General features: G+C 41.3%; 1 protein-coding gene across 2 annotated transcripts in view; it reads left to right on the plus strand.

Annotated features, from left to right (window-relative positions):
* The window catches only part of GRAMD4 (GRAM domain containing 4), an 84180-nt gene that overhangs the window by 58143 nt on the left and 3660 nt on the right, over positions 1–22377 (plus strand). The window contains exons 5-19 of one of the 2 annotated variants that reach the window (XM_037389508.1): positions 552–613; positions 2565–2697; positions 3198–3223; positions 6402–6493; positions 7558–7649; positions 8647–8695; positions 10835–10906; positions 12252–12295; positions 12392–12501; positions 13783–13937; positions 17248–17265; positions 17864–18011; positions 18470–18563; positions 19676–19760; positions 21452–21520. In XM_037389508.1, coding sequence (XP_037245405.1) covers positions 552–613; positions 2565–2697; positions 3198–3223; positions 6402–6493; positions 7558–7649; positions 8647–8695; positions 10835–10906; positions 12252–12295; positions 12392–12501; positions 13783–13937; positions 17248–17265; positions 17864–18011; positions 18470–18563; positions 19676–19760; positions 21452–21520 — 1249 coding nt within the window. The remainder of the gene's footprint in view (positions 1–551; positions 614–2564; positions 2698–3197; positions 3224–6401; positions 6494–7557; positions 7650–8646; positions 8696–10834; positions 10907–12251; positions 12296–12391; positions 12502–13782; positions 13938–17247; positions 17266–17863; positions 18012–18469; positions 18564–19675; positions 19761–21451; positions 21521–22377) is intronic. The other variant, XM_037389509.1, reaches the window with a different exon arrangement.

Here is a 22377-nt window from a genome sequence, read left to right on the forward strand (position 1 = left end):
ATTTTTAAAAGTGGTTGGTATCTGTGCTTTTCAAGAGCTTACAACGTAACCTTTTAAATAATTCTTGACACCTGTTCCTCTCATTGTGAAGATGAGTGGCAGAATTCAAGGTTCAAGCATTAAACTGTGGTTTTGTTCTAGTACTGTGATTATCAACTTGTGATATGGAATCCCTTTTCATTTAATAATGTGGGAGGAGTCAGGGCTCTGAGAGTTTTCCTGGCATGCATTGCATTCAATATACAACACAAAGGCATAACTAATGCAGCAAACTTGATACTAAATTATTTAGTAGTTGTAAGATGAAATTGAGCTGTCGGTGACAGGAAATGGCCAAACCACACCTTCCAGTGGATGGTATTTCCCTGGATCTTAAGTGCGATGTGCAATGAATATTTTAAATCTTGTGAAAGGGCATAAGTTTGGTTTTCTCTTGTCACGTTTGGATTATCTCCACTGGGGAAACCGTGGAGGTTCTGGTGCTCCCTTTACCTAAAAGGGATAAAATTCTTCATTTGGAGCATTTCACAATGTTTCTGTTTTCTTTGTAGGACAGAAGAGGCGCCTGCAGCTCAGCAACCTGCAAAGCCACAAACGCAAGCCAACGGAACAGGTAATCTTGGTCAGAGCTCTACTAGCAATTTGGTTCCGTCAGGGCTTTTTCACCCCTTTCTTCTGATCCTTAGAAGATCAAATCTTGCTGAAAAACCTGGTGGGTCCTTAAACAGGCTTCTGAAGAAGCCCAATATGAAAGACCATTTGAGAAGCTTCTTACCTCTCTGGATGTGATTCTGCATTTACTTTTTGTATTTGACTTTGCACGTCTGAGCAAGGAATTTATTGTGTATTGTAAAGCCTTTAGGAATGTAATGAAACCTGTTGCCTGACTTCATCATCCTTGCATGCCTTGCTGAACCTTGACTTACCCGAAAACAGGTGTAATACATAGAAAAAAATGTTCTCTTTTGTTCTCAAGTGCAAAAGCTCTTTTCTGCCATTAACCATATTACTTCTTCCTTTTTCTAAAAGAAAAGACATTCTGAAGAAAGAGTAAGCTTAGGAGTTACTCATTTTTTGGACACCTACACTGTTGTCTACATTTCTTAAGCTGCTGCTTATTACAAATTCAATAATACAGTGATTTCTGGAAGAACTAAGGCAACGGGCAGATTCTCCTTCCCCCCACCCCCCATCTCTTAATTGAGACTTAGGCTTTTAAATCTGCAGATTAAGTTGGAAGTTGCTCCTCCTGTACTCCCGTAATGTCAACACTTTGTGTTATGTGAACTGCAGCCTACAATTTTTTTCTGTCTTGTGCACTCAAAATTTCTTTCTCAGTACTTGCAGTATTAGCATGTGGGAAGCTACTTCATTTTATTTTTTTTATTTTCAAATGGAAGTGTTGTCTCAGCTGTAAACTGTTACTAAATTCCTTGTTTTTCTGGATATCACTGTCATTCATTAATAGTTTGATTCTATTTTTCAAGCACCGATTGCTTTTTCTCTCATGCTTGAAAGCATCATTTTGTTGTAGATGTCTGATTATTCTTTCATGCCTTTGTTTAATCATATCTTAATTTTATGGAGTTCTGTACAACGTTTGGTCCTGGCATAGTTGTGACCAGTGTCCTCTGTGACATCGCTGTATTAGTCTGTTCTGAATAGTCTGTTCCTTCTAGACAGTGATTTTCTGAGTTACAGGTAAACCAAAAGGTGATTGTTTTGTTCTCACTTGTGCTGCCGTAAGGCTTTTACCCTTGTATTATTTCCATATGCCGGTATATTTTTCCAGTGAAACGGACATACAGAAAGTGTACATCATGCCATTACTTTACGATGTAAGACGTTCCAGGCAGTTTTATGACTATATATTCAATATTTAGAAAATGGAATATACAGCATAAATGCTGTAGCCTGGCTTTAGAAAAAAGAAAGTGTACATTATATATATATTAAAACTGTATATATATATAAATATATATATACACATACACAATCTTTACAACCTATAAATGGTTGGAAAGTGGTGTAGTAAAAATGCCTCTTGCAGAATCTTGCTTAAGATTCCACCTCCCTTTCCTGTCAGATTTCTGCGGCTGCGAGGTAGTTGTCCTGCTCTTTGCTCAGGAGTGTTTTGCTTTACACTTGCTTTTCTCAAGGTGACCCTTCAGCATAACAGGAGCGCTGAGGTTTACATCAGTCTTTTGTTTGCAGGAACCTCTTAACCAGAAAATGTTTTTAAAGTGTTTACTAAAAATTTTTGTTTGTTAGGATGTTTAATCTCTGTACTTCTGGTAATAAGGTGCTTCCATGTGCTGTACTTAGGGCAAAGCAGGAGTCACTTTTAGTCTTATTTTACCAGCTTTAGTGTGATCAGGGTTTCTGTGCGATGGCAGAGGTAAATTGCATAGTGAGTTTCCATGAAAAGTGTAGAAGGGCAGGAAAGCTGTACAAAAATTGCTTCCCCGCGAAGCATGGTGTGCGGGAACAGGGGCAGGCTTTGGATGTAGTCGTCTTCTAGTATTATCCTGATACTTAATGCTTTTTTTTTAATATATATATAGATAAGCGTAGTCACACAGTCTGTTCGAGACTCCAGAAGTGGTTTTGTGACAAATTTGGGGAGTATGTTGAGGACTTCAGATTTCAGCCAGAAGAGAATACGGTGGAAACAGAAGAGCCACTTAGTGCTAGAAGGTAAACCTCAAACATGATGGTGAGAAATTGTTAGCTTCTTTACGAGTTGCCTTTTTTCACTTTTTTTTTTCTCTATTCTTTTTCTTTTTCTTTTTTTTTTTCCCAACCTTTTACATGGTTTGAGCAAGTGTTTGCGTAACAAGTAATAAAACTGAAAGTACAGAACCATCTAAATGGTTTGTGAATGCTTTGGCTAAAACATGCAATTTGAAGTTTATTTGCTGTCTGAGGTAGAGTAAGAGTTATATTGTTTACCGGGTTCCATCATACATGTCTGAAAATCTGCGGGCAGTCTTAGACTGGAGAGCTTTTACATTTCAATTTTTGGTCTGACACAAGGTAGGCTGTATTAGTTACTAGAAAAACCTTTCATAACAGGCAAGAATGATGGGGCTTTTTCACAAACATTTGTAACCATGAGTAGTATTTCAGGGACCAAATGTACACAGTTGTGCACTACTTGCCTATTTAACAAATTGCTTTTATCCATTATTTTTCAGGTTGACTGAAAATATGAGAAGATTAAGTAAGTACTTAGCAGTATTTTATTTTCTGGAAGTAAAAATAGTTCTTAGTAACACTATTGGGAGGATTGCTGCATTTTAAAACACAATGTTTTGAAATACTTCTGCCAGTTCATAAGCAGAAATGATATTGAAATAATGAATTAGTGTTTGGAGTGCAGAGTAACTTAGAGGAGCAGTGATAGAAGCTTGCCTTGAATTTTGAATTACATAGGGTATCTTTGAACTAAAAGTGTAATGTTAATTAAAACATAAATATGTAATGAATGAGAACTGGATATTTGTCCAATGGCAAAAGTAATAGCATTCATACGCTTATGCCTAAGCTGTTTGTAGTTCAGTTGTTGGTCTATTATCTTATGCTTTCAAAGAAGGAGGGGTTGAACAATGCATACCTTCAGTGTTTCTTGCATTTCTTTCTCTTGGATAGCTGATACATTATTTTGAAAGGTGAAGGATACAGGATGGCAGGCCCTCCAAAAGTCCTGTGCAGCAAAGAATTGCTAGCCTGGAAAATAAAAAAAGCAACTGCTTTGTACTCCAAATCGTTAAATTATTGTTGTAGGGAAGGTGAAGTTGAAATAAGGGTCTGCAATCTCCATGTAATGACTGTTTTGTTCTTATTCTAATACTGGTATTAATTCTAGTTTCGTTTGGGAGAATACTTGTGACCTGCTCTGTGGTGGATACGCATTGCCTTCAGATTAGCTTTAAAAAAAAGTAGTAGTAAGCTTAAGCTTTGAGTGGTTCTTAACTTCTACTGGATGAGCTACAAAATCTAGATCCCAGTTGTCCAAGGCTGCCTGCCGACCACCTGGAGGTCTCAAGAACCTTGTTGTTGCCAATGTTTTCCAAGTGTTGACCTTCCCTGTTGTTGTGAGGTGGTGGAGCAGAGCAAATGGAAGCACTGCTTGAGTCCATGACCCCCTCCAGTACATTGCGTGTGCCCTTCCACTTACTACATCCGCTGCTTTAGTTGTGCTGATACTCAAGGAAATCTACTTCTAGTTGTTCGATTACTTCCCACAGGAAGTGTACTGAGGATAGCTGAATTTCAAGTCAGACTAGGACAGCAAGTTGTGGGCTTTCTTGAGGAAAGCCTTTCAACATTGTGAGCTGTACTGCAAATGAGGGTGGGTGCTTCTGGGTCCCCCTGTGCAAGAGGAGTCTTCACTCTATTCAGCAGGGAAGGCAAAAACAGTGTGCTCCAACAGGCAAAGTAAAGGTCGTCTTGCAGCAACCCTTTCCTTTTCTTGTGTCCCCTAGCTAATTTGCCCAAGGTGGTAAAAGAGCTTAAAAGAATAGGGTAAAGGACAAGTGATTTTTAGTAAGCTGATGAAGAGCTCCTTTTGCTGTTGCTGGATGGCTATGTGCATCTCCATGTGGGAGCAATGCCTCTGCCAGCACAGGTTAGTCTCCCATGCAGTGACAGAGCAAAGGTCTTCGGAAGCGGGAGACGAATTTATTTAGGCAGCGAGAACATGTGTCTCTTAGCGTAGGTAGAGTGAGCAGCGAAGTGCTACAAATGAATAGACTCCAGCAGAAATGTAGGCAAGAGAGATCTAATCTGGTCTTCAGCTAGCTTGGTCAAGCAAGGGAGAGAAAGGCTGTGGATGTTGTCTACCTAGACTTAAGTACAGCCTTTGACACCATCTCCCCAGCATTCTCCTGGAGAAACTGGCAGCTCATGGCCCGGGTGGGTGTACTGTACCCTGGGCTAAAAGCTGGCTGGCCGGCCGGGCCCGGCGGGTGGTGGTGAGCGGAGTTACATCCCGCTGGCGGCCGGTCACAGCTGGTGTCCCCAGGGCTCCGTGCTGGGGCCAGCCCTGCTTAATGCCTTTATCAATGACCTGGGCGAGGGCACCGAGCGCACCCTCGGCCAGTTTGCAGGTGGCACCGAGCTGGGGGCAGCGCTGATCTGCTGGGGGGCAGGAGGCTCTGCAGAGGGGTCTGGGCAGGCCGGGCCGATGGGCCGAGGCCACTTGTAGGAGGTTCAACAGGGCTCAGTGCCGGGTCCTGCCCCTGGGTCACACCAGCCCCACGCAGCGCGACAGGCTGGGGCAGGGGGCTGGGAACTGCCTGGGGGGAAAGGGCCTGGGGGGGCTGGGTGACAGCCCTGGGCATGAGCCAGCAGGGTGCCCGGGGGGCAAGGCGGCCAACGGCATCCTGGCTTGTGCCAGGGACAGTGCGGCCAGCAGGACCAGGGCAGTGATCGTCCCCCGGTACTGGGCACTGGTGAGGCCGCACCTCGAACACGGGGTTCAGTTTTGGGCCCCTCAGTGCAAGACAGACATCGAGGTGGGGGAGCGTGTCCAGAGAAGGGCAACGGAGCTGGTGAAGGGTCTGGGGCACAAGCCCTGTGAGGAGCAGCTGAGGGAGCTGGGGGTGTTTAGCCAGTAGAGAAGGAGGCTCAGGGGGGACCTTATCACTCAATCTCTGTAACTCCCTGACAGGGGCTGTAGGCAGGGGGGGTCGGTCTCTTCTCCCAAGGAACAAGTGATAGAACAAGAAGAAATGGCCTCAGGTAGCTGCAGGGGAGGTTCAGGTTGGATGTTAGGAAACATTGCTTCCCTGAAAGGGCTGTCAGGCACTGGAACAGGCTGCCTGGGGACGTGGTTGAGTCACCGTCCCCGCAGGTATTTGAATGACGGGTAGGTGTGGCACTGAGGGCATTGGGTTAGTGTTGGACTTGGCAGTGCTAGGGTAATGGTTGGACTTAATCTTAAAGGTCTTTTCCAACCTAAGAGATTCTAAGTTATAATTAACTTGTTCCTTGGTGGCTTGGAGTCCAGTCAGGCTGATATAAGGTTTTCTATAGTAGGATGATCTGACCTGTGTGGAAGTCTCTGGGGTAGTATGAACAGGGCCCAGTCTGCTGTTAGAATCCAGGTTACCCTTGTAGAGGATATTGATTTTTTTGGTTTATCTTTTTGGCTATACTAAAGAGTTCAGATATAGTCTTTGTTTTGAATAACACTTCAGGTTTTGGAAATGCATTCCTTAACTAATTGTATAGTTACATTGATGTGTTTCATTTTTCTTAATATGGATAATCTTTTTTGTCATTACATGTCTTGAATATTCCTATTAGTTTTCTAATTTGGTTGTTTGTCATTTACAAGTGATTTAAGCACTGCCAGCTGAGTCTAACAGTTGTGGTTTTTCTCTGCTTCTACTTAGAGAGAGGTGCCAAACCTGTTACTAATTTTGTGAAGAATCTTTCTGCCTTATCAGACTGGTATTCTATCTACACTTCTGCTATTGCCTTTATTGTAAGTTATCCTTTTCCTCCAGGAGTAGTAAGAACTTTTAAAATGTGTTATTTACTAAAATTCTTTGAAACTGCGATAGCTGAATATGGGTTGTGCTACAGTTTAAGTCCAATCAAATAGTGTAATTTCATTTAACGCGAAGTGCCAGCAGTTGTCACTTCAGTCACATTTCAAAGCCACTTATATTGTGTATTCTGGGTTTATTGTAGCATAATTTTGTAACTTTTAAAATAACTTAGAACGATCTGGGCATTGTCCTCTCATTTCTTGTTTCCTGTCTCCCAGTGCTGGTGCCCTGTTGTCTATCCCTTCTCCTAACGTACAGATTTTTCTCTCACCGCTGCCGACAAACCCATTCTTCAGATAAAAGCTGAAAAAATGAACTTCAGCTGTTGATCAGAAAGCTCTGGAACCTCGGATCTGGAGCATTGCTTCATTTTGGGGTTATCAGTGAAAACCCTAATGTCTCTTGGCAGGGAGGCTGTAGTCTGTGCTTTGAGAAGCTGGGAAGGGAACAGAATACTTTTTGAAGCACTTTGTGTTTGTACTTCTTAGGTAAAATAAAACCTGCTTTCCTGCCATCTTTTTAAGCTTGGTAAAAATTTGGGATTTAATTGACCTGAAATAATAGAGCAAGAGTTTATCCTGTGGCCCTGTGTAAGACTAACTGTTACAACTCTGCTACCATGCCATTACTTCAGCTGCCATAGGGGAGGTTAGACCATATCATGGTCATGTAGCAGATTCACAGACTTTAGGGTTTGCTTTTCTTCCCCTCCTACCCCTTCATGTGCTGGAAATACTCCGCACTCTCTGAAGCAGCTGAGAACTAGTTAAGTGTCTTCTGAATATTTGGTTGTCTTAGTTTCAACTTTACATTCATGAATGCAGAGCTGTTTTCAGTCATGAGGTGGCTAAAACTTACTAATTTTTGTGATCTGAATTACATGATTCTGAACCTAATGGTACAGTGGGAAATGATGTTTCATGCAACTCACTGTACTCCAGTTTGTAATCCACATCTCTCTTTCTTTTCTTTTTTTTTTTTTCTTCTTAATCTGCAGATTTACATGAATGCTGTATGGCATGGCTGGGCCATTCCTATGTTCTTATTTTTAGCAATTCTGAGGTTGTCCCTAAATTACCTCATAGCCAGGTACTTACTTAAATACTAGATTATTCTTTTGTAATGCTTTACTTGAAAGATGTTTTATTATTCTTGTGTTGAGTTGTAAACTGTTACCTTTTCTAACATTGTGAGTTAAGTCTAACAAAGTGAAATTCAGAATCTTAATATCCTTAATTCCATTCCTCAATTTCCATAATTTTTCACTATTCTAAGGATTTATCTTTCTATCCTGTGACTTCGGTCATTGTAAAGGATGCTGCATGCTCTCAGACAAAATCCATCAGCATGCAAAAATTCTGCAGCATTCAGAGAACATCACCTTAAATATTGAAGCCTGCTGCTTTTCCCTGGAGATAATTTTTACCTAGGCCTAAAATTGCAATTTTGCATTTTTCAGTAGCTCTTGTCATACTTTATTCAAAGTATATTCCATTTTTAAATTCAGTCTCTATTAAAAATTAAGACTTTTTTTGAAATGTACTTAAGTACGGTTTCTGTACTGAGGGGATCTTTTTAAAATGCTATTTTAGACTGATGATGTTTTCCCCCTTAAAATGGCGGAAAGGACCTTAATGTGCATATTTTAAAATATTTTTTCTGATTTCTGAATTGAAACTTACTGTTCTGACACTCTATTCTCTGAAAATTGCTGGTGGCAGATAGGCTCCTGAATAAGTTGATGTGATTTTGTTCGCCTGAAAAGCCAAGAAAAAATGTTCCCAACTATTAACTCTGTGCACAGAGTTCACTTCTGTTGTAAAACCCACAAGCAGTGATTCTGTGTAGTATCTAACTATTTACATTGTGTGATTTTTAAAATGTATATACCTTTAAAGCTGTCTATGGTTGTCCAGTTCTGCTTTTGTTATGTTGTGGGTTATTTGTTAATTTTGAGATTATTTTATTATTTCTTTAAGCTATAAAAGTTTATTGCGGAAAACTTCTTTTTTACCTCTTAAAAATAATCCGTGTTGGCAGGTAGAGAAGTAGTACTTGCTCTCTTTAACTATTTCTTAATTTCTAGGGGTTGGAGAATACAGTGGAGCATTGTGCCTGAAGTTTCTGAACCCATGGTAGGTCTTTCATTGGCTTGGCCTGTACATTTACATTAAAAATTGCACCTTTAAAACTTCCTCTGCATTGATGTGGGTAATTGTGAAAGGAAGGAGGTGCAAATAGAGACACTACAGGTTTTTTCTTTCCCTTGCCATTTAAACATCTTCACTAAAGTACTCTTAGGTTTTGAGTGTTTAACCCTAAAATACTCCAAACTTGAATCGTATTTCTGAAATCAATGCTAATGTGCCAGCTTGGGACAAGTTAGATCCTGTGGAATCTTCAGGAAGCCTTGCATTCTGTTTCCTTTATAACATTTTGAAATTAATGTTTGCGTACTCAGCTTTAAGCAGGAAGAATTTTAAATGCTAATGTAAGACAGAGCTCTTTGAATTTCAAACCTTTCAGTAAGGCTTAGTGAGGCCTTGCTTGCAGGATTGTTTTGGTACTCTTCAGGGGCCAATAATCTATTTAAACAAATAAATTTAAAAGTTCTAGATGTAAAACTTCTAACAAAAATGACATTTCTGTGCTAGACCAGAAATAGATCAGTTTAATCATAGAATTACTTAGGCTGCAAAAGTCCTTTAGGCCCAACCGTTAACCTAACACTGCCAAGTCCATCACTAAACCATGTCTACCTGTCTTTCAAATACCTGCGGGGATGGTGACTCAACCACGTCCCTGGGCAGCCTGTTCCAGTGCCTGACCACCCTTTCAGGGAAGCAATGTTTCCTAACATCCAACCTAAACCTCCCTTGGAGCAACCTGAGGCCATTTCTTCATGTTCTATCACTTGTTCCTTGGGAGAAGAGACCGACATCCACATCGCTACGACATTCAGTCAGGGAGTTGCAGAGAGCAGTGAGGTCCCCCCTGAGCCTCCTTTTCTCCAGGCTGAACCATCCCCAGCTCCCTCAGCTGCTCCTCACAGGGCTTGTGCTCCAGACCCTTCACCAGCTCCGTTGCCCTTCTCTGGACACGCTCCCCCACCTCGATGTCTGTCTTGCACTGAGGGGCCCAAAACTGAACCCCGTGTTCGAGGTGCGGCCTCACCAGTGCCCAGTACCGGGGGATGATCACTGCCCTGGTCCTGCTGGCCACACTGTCCCTGACACAAGCCAGGATGCCGTTGGCCGCCTTGCCCCCCGGGCACCCTGCTGGCTCATGCCCAGGGCTGTCACCCAGCCCCCCCTGGCCCTTTCCCCCCAGGCAGTTCCCAGCCCCCTGCCCCAGCCTGTCGCGCTGCGTGGGGCTGGTGTGACCCAGGGGCAGGACCCGGCACTGAGCCCTGTTGAACCTCCTACAAGTGGCCTCGGCCCATCGGCCCGGCCTGCCCAGACCCCTCTGCAGAGCCTCCTGCCCCCCAGCAGATCAGCGCTGCCCCCAGCTCGGTGCCACCTGCAAACTGGCCGAGGGTGCGCTCGGTGCCCTCGCCCAGGTCATTGATAAAGGCATTAAGCAGGGCTGGCCCCAGCACGGAGCCCTGGGGACACCAGCTGTGACCGGCCGCCAGCGGGATGTAACTCCGCTCACCACCACCCGCCGGGCCCGGCCGGCCAGCCAGTGTTTAAGAAGAGTGCAGCCATTCAAGCTATGAGCTGCCAGTTTCTCCAGGAGAATGCTGTGAGAGATGGTTTCAAAGGCTTTACTTAAGTCTAGGTAGACAAAATCCACAGCCTTTCCCTTGTCCACTTGGCAGGTCATCTTGTCGTGGAAGGAGATCAGGTTTGTCACGCAGAACCTGCCTTTCGTAAAGCCATACTTTCGTAAAGGCGTGATCACCCAGTTGTCCTGCACGTGGTGTGTGATGGCACTCAGGTTGATCAGCTCCGTAACCTTCCCTGGCACTGAGGTCTGACTGACAGCCATTGCAACTTTGCTTTCTCAAAAGATTTACTGCGTCTTTCACAGCCTCATATTAATATGTTTGCATATACTGTGGAGGAAAAGCATTGAAAACTAAAGACATCCAGCAATGAAAGACATAAACAGTATATCTGAAACAAGGCAGGAACTTGGTAAATTTAGAGACTGTTTAAAGTGGGAGAGCACTATTGCCAAGAATGTTGAGGGACATTTTTTCATGAGGAATTTTGGAAAATACCTCATTCAGCTGAACTGAAAAGTAATGCATTGTCTCATTCTTGCCCTAGGAACCCCCAAAAGAGGACCTGACCGTGTCTGAAAAGTTTCAGCTTGTTCTTGACGTGGCTCAGAAGGCGCAGGTACTGTGCTGCTCTCAGACCTCTCCAGCTGCTTCCTTACAAACAAGGAGGTTCATAGTCCAAGTACTCAAAGGATGTTGTTAGGCAGCACATGATAACAGACACTCAAAGCAATACTTCCCTTGCATAGGGATCTTTTCCTACGAGCAATAGAGATCTCAGTAAGATTCCTGGAGCTTCTGAAATGGAACAATGCTTCAGAGAACTGGTTGAGGTTCTCTAGTCATGGCTCTGAGCGAGGTCTGGAGGGGAACAGAAGCAGGTTCTGACAGTTTTTCCCCTAATATGTACATACGAACTTTTGATAATATAGATCAGGTGGCAAATCTTACCACCAGTGTGGATCTATATCCCAAATCTCCTAGTCACAAAACTGGTGTAGGAGACCCTATTCCTTCAAGATTTCACTGAAGGCTACTGTCTATCTGTGTTAATTCAAGAGTTTGTACAGCATCTCTGAACTAGTCTGTTTTAAACACCACCACTACCACCCCCAAGACCTGAAATCTGCTGCTTGTGTGGGAGAGGGTGAAGGAAGGTTTTCTGCCAGCGCCATCCATTTGATGAGCTCCCCTAGCATCTGAGTGACTCCACCATGCAGTTGAACTGCAGCCTTGTCCCACAAGTAACAACGTGCTGCTGCTGCTGCAAGTAGCTTAGCTTTCTCTTGCCGACTGTGTATGTCTGTCTCCTTCCTTCTGCTGGTGGCGGTGCATATGTTTATCTGAATACCTTTGGAAATTTATTGGGAGGATGAAATTTACAGGTGTTCTGACAGCAAGGATTGGTCAGAGATGATGGCTGAATAACCCTCTTGGTTCTGAACAGGCATCAGTTTGCATCAACAGTTGTTGGAATTATGTGGAACCTAGTACCTCCAAGGCTGTATTACAAAAACCTGGTAGTGGTGTGTTTCCAAAGAAGGTAGCAGTCCAACATTTGGTGAACTCAGTAACCACTTTCTGAAATTTCAGTGCTCAAATGCGTGAAGAAACTTCCCATTTTGTTATCTACTGACAGAAGCTTTTAACTCTTTAAATATTTGCAGTGATGTAAACACTTTCCAGTCATGACGGTGGGGTCAAATAGCTGCTTCATTTCTAACAGTCAGTCATGAGTTACAGAACAGGTGTTAAATGAGATGGAAGTCATCAAGAATTGCTGTTCTGTTCTGTATTTGCTCAGTTGTGAAGTATATAAATGGCTAAAAATGAGTTTAAAAAAAATGACTTCTGGGAGTTGCTTGTTACCAACAGAGTAAGATAACTGTTGGTTTCTGTTACGTGGGCAAAAAAAACCAAAATAATGCAGGACTTGGTTTTAATTCTCTTTGCTTTTTATGCAGAATCTTTTTGGCAAGATGGCAGACATACTGGAAAAAATTAAGAAGTAAGTTATCTGATGAGTCTTTTTTTCCTCTTAAACCAAGATTTGACCAATGTCCAGAACACTAGTAATAAAATTTTGTTTCTTTTTTGTTTTCAGCTTGTTCATGTGGGTCCAGCCAGAAATAACACAGAAGCTCTACATTACTCTTTGGGCAGCTTTTATTGCATCCTGCTTTTTGCCCTACAGGATTATTGGGCTTGCAATGGGTAAACACAATAAATAATTGACCTGTTACAGTCTAGACTTACTGCATTGAAACTTAACATGATCTTTTGAGGAAGCATTTTAGAGTTTAAGAAAGAAAAATCTGCATTAATAAATAATGCAGTGTTTTAAAGTATTTCATTTTGCTTGTCATTTTTTATCATAAGCATTTCAAAAACCATCTCTGGGTACATAATATGATAGAATAAGCCTGGATAATGCATTCGCTTCTTGAAGAGGGGAAATTGATGATGAGCTGTTAGTGGAGCTCTTCAGACTGCCAGCTATAGGGCTTCCAGGAAGTCCTATATTTGGGGTTTTTTTCTGCTCATGCATCCTTGCAGTGTATGTGGGACCACATAGAAGGCACAAAGATGACCCAACTGTAAAAAAATGAAAGAGTTAATGGGAGTACTTGTAGAACTTGGAGGATAGGCTGGATAAAATGAACAGATTACTGTGGGTGAAGTTATAGATACTTAAAGTCTCAACTGGGAATTGGGAAAACAGGGCTCTCACTACAGCATGAGACACTTCCCCCCCCACCCCCCCCACCCCCCACAAAGGTATGAAGCCATGTCCTGTGAACCAAGAATTCATTTCTTTTTTTCATTAAAGTAATGATATAATCATATCAGTATTACTCTTAGTGGCACCAGATTTCAAATTGGGTTAGCTTGAACATAAATGTAGTTTGCTTGACATGGCAATTTAATTAGATGTGTGAGGAGTTATTTTTTTACTCTGACTCTTAGGAGATGTGAACGGCATTCAGTAAAGTTTTGAGAGTATTTCAACCCCTTTTTAATCTGGCAGAATGCAAGGAAATTATTTGTATGAGATAAGAGGACATACTGGACTGGAAGACAGAGTTTAATGTAGTACATGAGAGCCCTCTGTTGCCATTTAGATTCATGCAAGGAGCTGCAGAGTTGAACGCTCAGGCATTTGTTTTCTGTTTCAGAAGTAGATCATGTTTTCAGAATGCTTCTGCTAAAAAGGAATGTATGTTTGAATTATTTTAACGTTCTGCATAAACACGAGTGGTTTGAAAGAACTGGGGTTGGGGAACAAGGAATCTGGACAGGGGAGGAAAAGAAAAATAATTTTCTGTCTTTGGAAGAAGAATCAGAATATTAAAACCGAGAGAGTAGTTTAGCACTATGACTGAAGATACAGAATTAGAAGAATCAGATTTCATTCATGAACTTGTTAAAACATGATCAAAAAATTGATGTTCTTAATGCCCCTTCAATGTGCATACTGAAGTGACCTTTTTTCAGGACTCTATGCTGGAATCAAGTTTTTCCTTATTGATTTTATCTTCAAACGATGCCCCAGACTAAGAGCCAAGTATGATACTCCTTATATCATCTGGACAAGTCTCCCGACAGATCCTCAGCTCAAAGAAAGATCTAATGCTACAGTGTCTAGACGGGTAAGGGTAATAAATCTTTTTGTCTCTCTGTTCCCAGCATCTGACAATCAGATCCCTTTCTCCCTTTCCCTTTTCCCCAGTGACTAGAGCACATTAAAGGGAAGGTTAATTAAATCCTAACAGTCAGTGTTAGTTCTACTTTTTTTATTATTTTCAAGATCTACGGACTTTTTTATATGGATTCTGTTTCTTGTATGAAAGGAGTCTATTACCAAAGTGTGTATATAAATATACATATATATATATATATATATGGGAAATCATATTAAGCTAAACACACAAAAATAACACCATCCATACTCATATCAATTTCAGTAACATACATCCTGTGTGATTTTATTGTCAAAGTTTAGTCTTTGTATTCCCCTCCTCTGTTCTCAGACATTCTTTCACAGTGAAAATTCAGAATCTTGTGTAAATTGAAAAAAAAAGTTGCTTATAAAAGCTAAATTAAAAAAGGCTTGAATATAATATGCATCTTACTAATGGGATAAGCATTAACAGAGGTAATAAAGTAGTTTACAGATTTAGGCATTATGTCTTACGGTTATTTGTATTAGGTGACCTTTTAGCATAGTAGTGATAAGTGACTTTCCACCATGTTGGTCCTCCAACAGTAGATTTTTCTGTTAAAATCTTGTAGTTAAGTCTTTGTGTTGTGTTTTGTGCATCTCTGCAAATTGTTTTGGGGCTTGGCATAACGGAAAAGAAGGTCATGCTTTTCCATATCCCTGAATTTGTCAATGTTTAGTAGTTTAAAAATAAAAGGAGTTGTAATAAAACTTCAGTCTAATCCCATATTAGCATTTACTTAATGCCTTTTATCACAATATCTGATTGCATTCATGGAGTATCTGAGTACTGTCATAAGCTCCCTGACTAAAATGTGCAGCACTTAGCAGTAATTCAGCCTGAGTACCCAGCTAGAGAGCAAAGGGGATAAACACATGAACCCTTGGTTGTTAACCTATGAAGCAGTATGGTGTTCTGGGGGTGATGGAGCACTTGGTGGTGAGGTAGCTGTAGCATAAGCTGAGTATTTCAGAAGGAAGTAGTAGAGAAAGCAGTCCCTGAAGAAATTGATTCTTTTGCTCTTATTTTCCAAGGCGCAAGAGGTGAATGAGTGCTTGGACAGAGCCATCCATAGCCTGTATTTCTCTTGCTTGCAGAAGATGGGCTTAGAAGTTTCTGTGCCTCTCGAGTTTACAGGCTGTCTTTCACACTGTGGTGGCTGTGGCAGCTTCTCGCTGGGTCTCTCCAATCTGCCTTAGAGATGAAAAGGCTCTGAATTGCTGAACTTAAATCAATAAACTTAGAGAGTAATTATCCCTTCTGATTTTTCTGTATGGCTTGAAGCAGACACAGTAGTTTTAATACTACTGTGTCTGACTTGAGCTTGGCTTGTCCGCCTGGAAAGGACGTGCAGGGCTGCATTCTCCGCTTCCAGATGTCTTTGAAAACATTAACTTGGTCTCAATAATTTTAGGCAAACTTTCTTACCCCTTGCCACATTTCTGGGAACCTCACAGTATAAAAAATAGATTTTTGTACAAAAAGGTATAATGTAAATAGGATTTTCATTTTTTTTCATGCAAGATGCAGACCCTAAAAGCATATAATGCCAGCATACGTGCATTTGCTTTGGCTTCTCATTAAACAGCTTGTCAGACACCACAAACCTCGACACAATGCAGTATTCATTGCCTATACCACCACTCTGACCCTGTGTCGTTAGAGAACAGTCCTGACAACAGGGTCTGATGGGTAACGGTGGTGTGTCAAAAGGTGATGATGGATCAAGTGAAAAGGAATACCTCCAGGTATTCCTACCTCCAGACCATTGGTGACATTTTTAGACAGTCGGGACCCTTGCAGCATTACAAATCCAATCACTTCCAGTTAGATTTAAGGCTTATCAAAATTGGGCACAATGCTTTTCTTCTAGTAATCGACCATAGGTTCTCTCAAGCCTGGGTGGATATGGATAAATTAGCTGCTTCTTTTAAGGGTAGAGGAAACGTTTGCCTGTGTTAGGAAGGACTAAAAGTAAGGGCAGGACTCTCCCACATCTTCAGCCACCAAGTGGGATGTGGTACTGAAGTTTAAACACCTTTCTTAATTTCTTTATGTACGGGTAGGTAGGAAGCAGCGTAGCAGAGAGCATGAATAATCCTCATCCCAGCGCATAAAACATTAGACCTCTTACCCTGACCTTTTTTATGTTTTGGGCCATGGAGTTTTGCCTAGTTACGTGCATATGGAGCCAAATAACTTATCCAAGAAAGCCTTCAAAAATTCATCTGGTCTTTACTTGCACACAAACTGTTGGAGAAGCAATAATTTGCCTTGATTCCAGGGGCTCAGTCATTGCTAAGGACATGGCAGAAGGGCAGCAACTGGAGCAATAGTACAGTTATCATCAACCATTTGCTTTCCATGTCAACTTTCTTTATTCTTTTCTCCCAAGGCATCGTTGTATTACAGTTACCCTAAAAGCTGGATGGTAAATACCCTCTGCTGTGCCTGTTTTGTCAGTCTGGTTTCTAGTCAGCAAATGCAGCACGTATTTTTTTGTTTGCTTTGGATTTCTTTTGTTAGCACTAAACCCTGCGAAGTGTTGAGTGCTGCCAACTTATGTGCAAAAAAAAAAGCAGCAGAGGCTGGCTGGCCTCTGACAGTATCAGGCCTTTACAGAAGAAGGGCTTAGTCCTGAGCTTGCATGTTGTCAGCTTGCCAGTTGTTTAACTGCATGTGTATGGTAGGGCTAAGAACAGAGCTGTTAATGCTTCGATGACAAAAGCCAGCCTTTGGAACCGTGTGGTGCCTCACCAAGACAAAAAAGCAAACGTAGGCATGCTTTCCAAAAGAAATTTCCTGCCATCCTTCCAGAAGCAAGGCTTGTTTGCTAGGGCAGTCTCCAGTGGTTCAGGTGCTCTGTTTGAAAGTAGACTTTACTCAAGTACTTCAGTTTTGAGAACTCCGTGCTACCTTTTTTATCCCCCAAAAGGATGCTGACAGCCATTCCAATTTTATTTCATGTGTCAACACTCTCAACATTCAGTGCAACTTCAAAGCAAAGGAAAGATCAATGGCTCTAATGCAACCTGAATAAATTGGTGTGCTCTAACCACTGATAACTCTTCTTTTTTTAATTGCATTCATTGTGTGTAGTCTCTTGGTTTGTGAGCAAGATCTTGCAGTCAGTGTCACTCAGTTCATGTTTTATTCTATGTATTATACTGTTAAATAGACTTCACTTTTTTTCTTTTGTCACTGTCACATTTGTGTTGTTTGTTTCTTTTCCTGCTAGCTGTCAGGGCATGAAAAGGTATGGATCGTAGTGTGGAAAACTTCCTTTCAATTTCAGCATATGTATTCATAATGAGCTTGTGCAGTTTTGTGTGGCTTTTTCTTTGTTTGCTCTTTTTTTTTTTTTTCTGAACTTATTTTGTGCGATAATATTTTGTACTTGGCCTGACTGTTGCAGACAAGCCAAGTACTGATAATGTGTTAGCTGTTAGTAATCTCACTAGTATAATAATTGGAGCTGTGTGCAGTAACTTAGCAGTATCTTATCAAATATACCCCTTCCTGTAGATAAATGGTATTTTAATATCGGTGCGTTTAGCACCATCTGCTTTCACCCCAGCAAAGGGTGTCCATCAAAGGGCAGCACTTTGAAAGGTTATGTTCAGATAGCACACTGGTTTTGTGCTATAGCAATGGAATAGTGCCATAGTATAGTGCCATCGTCCAAAGTTAATTTTAGGGAAGTCGTTAATGAAAATTGTTGTATTACAGATTTTTATTTCTTTTTCTTTTTTTAGGAAGAGTAGTTAGCCAAGTTTAGGTTGGGTTTTGGTTTTTTAAGAGCACAGCTTAAATGTTGGTGTTGAAATTTTGGAATCATGTTTATTTTCCTGCAGCTTCAAACAGCAGCATCCAGAAGTTACGTGGGCTCAAGTGCCCCAACTGGAATAAGCAAAGATGAAGACACAAGTCGTTTTCATACCACCAAGAGAGGGAATTTCCATGAAGTTTTTAACCTGTCAGAAAATGAGCGTCCTTTGGCAGGTATTACGCAACAGGAAGGCTACGTTGGTAGAGTATTTACTAAAAAGCTAAGGATAGTTTAAAATTGAATTCCCGTTCTGTGCAATGTACAGGTATAAGCTTTTGGTTAAAAAGGCTTGCTTTAAATTAGGATGAACAGAGACAGTCTCTTTCATTCCACATCCTTGCAGTTCTTTGAAAGAATGCACAGCCTGGTGTGCCTTTTGTGGTAATGCAAATGGAATAATCAAGTTAAAAGGAATAATTGTGTGGGTGCGTTTTGGTTTAGGGTTTTTTAAAACCAGTGTTAAAACAGGTGTTACGATGCCTAAAAACACATTTAGGCTTTTCTTTGTAAACACTTCTAGTTTTAGGTATCTAAAGTTTAATTTTCAGTGTTTTCTGCTGTTTTATAAGGAAACTTGGGGGTAATGCCTGTCTTTTTCTTGAAGTAAGATTTCTTGTTATGACTTTTTCAGTGTGTGAAAATGGCTGGCGCTGTTGCTTGATTAACAGAGATCGGAAGATGCCTACAGACTACATCAGGAATGGAGTTCTTTATGTCACAGAAAAGTGAGTCATTGCACTCCACACATTTCTCAGGAGGGAAATAAAACAGGCATCGAAAAATTTGAATCTAAAAGTAATCCTTTAACAGTGTTTTGAAACAAAAATGCCTCTTCCTGGTGCTTTAAGTCCTCAAAACACCATAGGGGAGGGGAGGGTGAGCTGAATCTGGAGTGTGGTAGCACTTGACAAATGTGATTTTGCCTTGGAAGGGCTTGCATAGGAATGAAGGGTGCTCTGTATAGTCATTTGTTAGTTGGTGCAGTTCTTGATGTGGATAACATACTAACTAACTATATATACTAAAAAAAAACCCACCATAAAAGTTAAGCGTACTTTGAGAGTGGTGATCAATGGTTATTTGGCAAATACTCTTAGGTGGGTTTTTTTAAAGCAAATTGAGTGTATGGCTTCCTTGAAACAATGTGCAACAAAAAGAAAACAGATACTCAAACCTTGGTGGCAGATCTAGTACTTGATTTTTATTTTTTTTAATCCTTACTTACCCCCTAGCCTCCCAGGGCTGAATAACTTATCTTCACTACTGTTTGGGTCTTGCCCTGACATTCCATTGGAGTGTAATGAATGGGAGTAAAGCTCATCTGTATGCTGTGTCACCTAGTGATGGTGAGCACTCTCCAGCATTTAGAAATCGGAGCTTTTGTTTGCATCACAATAACATGAAACTAATGCAGTGTTTTTCATTACTCTTTTAGGATGGTAAAGGATTTATAAGCCTTTTGAAATTTGGTATTTCAACTGTTTAAGGGTATATCTGCTTCCTCTGTCTTTAAAATGCTTGTCAGGTTTAACCATTCAGTGCAGGAATATAAATACAAGATTTTCGTGTGTATGTGCATACAGTATGTTCTGGGCTTTCAGTCACATTAGCCAGTTGCTGGAATTTACAAATGTTTGCTCTGAATTAGAAGCCATAACTGAATTACTGAATTGTGTGCTGTGTGCCTCTTTTTTGTTTTTTTGGGGGTTTTGGGTTTTTTTTTTTGAAACTGATCTTAACCTGTGAAACTTCAAACTTCAGAAGTGACAGAAGGGATACTGAGAACATTGTGTTAGAATACTGTATTAAAATGAGCATTTTCTTTCTTTTTCTTCAGTTACTTGTGCTTTGAAAGCTCCAAATCTGGCTCATCTAAAAGAAATAAAGTTATAAAGCTAACGGATATAACAGATATTCAGAAGGTATGTCTGTTTTGTTTTGCAAATAGGGGAGAAAGCTGGTTTTCTGTTCAGCTGGTAATGTTTTGCCCTTCTGCTTATGTCACTTTGAAAAAGCACGCCATTCATAATTTTTACTAGTAAAATGTAATTCTGTGATAAATAATATTTCCCAGAACTGCTTCTTTAGCCATTTGGACTCACCACAAGGCAAAGTAGTTTACTAAACCCTTATACTCCTGACTTATTTTAAAATTAAAGTTGCGTTGTTTCTTAACTCCTGCATTGACTATAGCTGTGTCGGTTTTAAGAAGATTTTGTGGTAGTGGGGATTGTGTAATACTGACTTCAGTTTGGATGTTGATATCGGTAGATGCACCATCTTAAAAGTTATCCCTTAGATATCCCTTAAAATATACCTTCGAGGGAAGAGGGATTTTTCAGTGGAGGCAGGTAAATCATTACAATAGCCAGACTGGATCAGGCTGTGCCATCTAGTTTTGTCTAGCTGGCATCCCGTCACTAACAGGAAACAAGTGGATGGTTGGAAGCATAGCAAGTAGGATACCATCCTTCCTCTGGTTGAATTTATCAGCCTGCAGTCACCAATGGCTTTACTGGTGCCTTGTGTCACTCTGATATTTAATGTCACTTTTTGTTACCCTCTCTGAACTGGTCCTCCCCCTTAAACGCAGACACCCCTGCTTTCTACTACATCCTCTGGCCGTGAGTGCCACAGGTGAAATCATGCTGGTCAAAGAAACACCTCAGCCCGGTGTCTACTGCTTAAGTACCTCCAGGTTTTCAAATGAATGCCTTCTTATTTATATCACGTGTCTATAAAGCAGGCAACTTACGCTCAACTTGGACGTTCCTGTTGGAATTAATAATGCATATTGGTGGATTTTAAACATCATGCTTGAACTAATACTGACCCGTTGTTTAGTAGGCCTTTACTGCCATAAAGGTCCTTTTGCATCTGTCTAACGTTTTTAATGAAGGTGAGACAGGGAGCGTGCACCCAGACATAAAAATGTACCGCACCTGGTTTTATTTGCGAGTAGGAAACACAGGTCAGACTTGGGCTGTCTTCCCGCTGGGGATGTGCCCCAGTTCAGGTAACTGTATTCTTTCTTATCCTTGGGGACTTTCTTTAAGAAGAAAAAAACCTCAAAACCCAATGCCCTGTACATAGCCTGTTTGTCTATTTAATTTTGAAAAAGGAGCTTTTTCTGGTCTGCTTGCTGCTGCTTTAAACAGTGGATGAACGTTACTTCTAGGGAAACCTCTAGGCGATGCTCCCAGGCACGCTCTCAGGTGCATAGGTGCGCGTGGGGCTGGGCTGTGCTGCCTGCCTGCCCCATCCAGCTGCTGGCGTGGTCCCTGGCATCGCGGCTGGGCCAGCTCCCACGTGCTGTAGCGGTACCAGGGCGCTCAGCTGGGGCCGGGGCTGGTTCTGGCAGGCAGGCTGGCTGTGCCGCGGCACACGGGAGGAGGAGGAGGAGGAGGAGAGGCAGGTTCTTGTTGTACAGGCAATGCTGTACCCATTGACTCTGGGGTTAGGGAACAGCTTCTGGCCGCCTCTTGTTTTTAACGGAGGTCTGTTAGTTGTGGCTGGGAGGACATACCAGTGATGAGTTGTGTAACCTCCTCAGCACCTTTTGCAGTTGTTCAGTATATAAGATATCTTTCATCTGTGTGTTTTTTCTTTTTAGTATAAAGTGCTCTCTGTTCTCCCGGGATCAGGCATGGGTATTGCTGTATCAACACCATCGACACAAAAAGTAAGCAGCTGGCTGTATCTGTATTGCTGTGTTTGACTTCATGCCCTTTTTTTCTTCCTTCTCTGGCTAGCACCAGAATATAGGCTTTTTTTGTTATTGTTGTTTCCTTATGCCAGTGTTTGTTTGCTGTTGTTTTTTATTTAAATTCACTTGTCTAATATTCAGTATATTTGTCTTCAGAATTTTAGTGAACTAAACGTTCAGCTTGTTCTCCTGCATCTGGACTATTTTACTATAACACTTCAGAAAAATTTTCTCCGTCCTTTCTGCTCCATTATTTCATTAATTCCATTGACCGTTCACCAGCGTCCTTCATCAGGAGCATGGGTGCTGCTCTGCTGTGTAGTCTGAAGTGAAAAGCTGATGGCTTGGGAGTATCCATGGGTGAGGAGGCTTTGGGGTGGAAGGGCCTGACCCTCGGATTAAATTTTCCTGTTTCAGTCTTATGGTGCTAAAGATTTAATTTTCTCTAAGCCTCAAATACCTTTTGGACAACTGAAACTTTCTTTAACATACGACTAAACCTTATTTTAAACCAATCGATTATTTATAACATTTTGCCAAGTCACACAACTTGTACCAGGTTTCCTGATTGCTGTTTGCTATTGAGAAATGCTTTTAATTATGAGGTTAATAATGTTAATTACCTAGATAAATATTCTATGAGCCAAAATTAAGAGGCACCGATACAGATTTTTTTAAAGTCTTTAATGAAGGCAGAGGTCGGTCAGGAAAACGTCATGCCCTGAGCAGATGGAAAGTGAGTTACAGTGTTCTCGGTTGCTAATACTCTGTGCAGACACATTTAATGCCGCGGTTGGTTTAGGAAGAAGGGAAACATACTAGAAACTCTGCCA

Source organism: Falco rusticolus, chromosome 5 (assembly GCF_015220075.1).
Source record: "Falco rusticolus isolate bFalRus1 chromosome 5, bFalRus1.pri, whole genome shotgun sequence".
Classification (NCBI taxonomy): domain Eukaryota; kingdom Metazoa; phylum Chordata; class Aves; order Falconiformes; family Falconidae; genus Falco; species Falco rusticolus.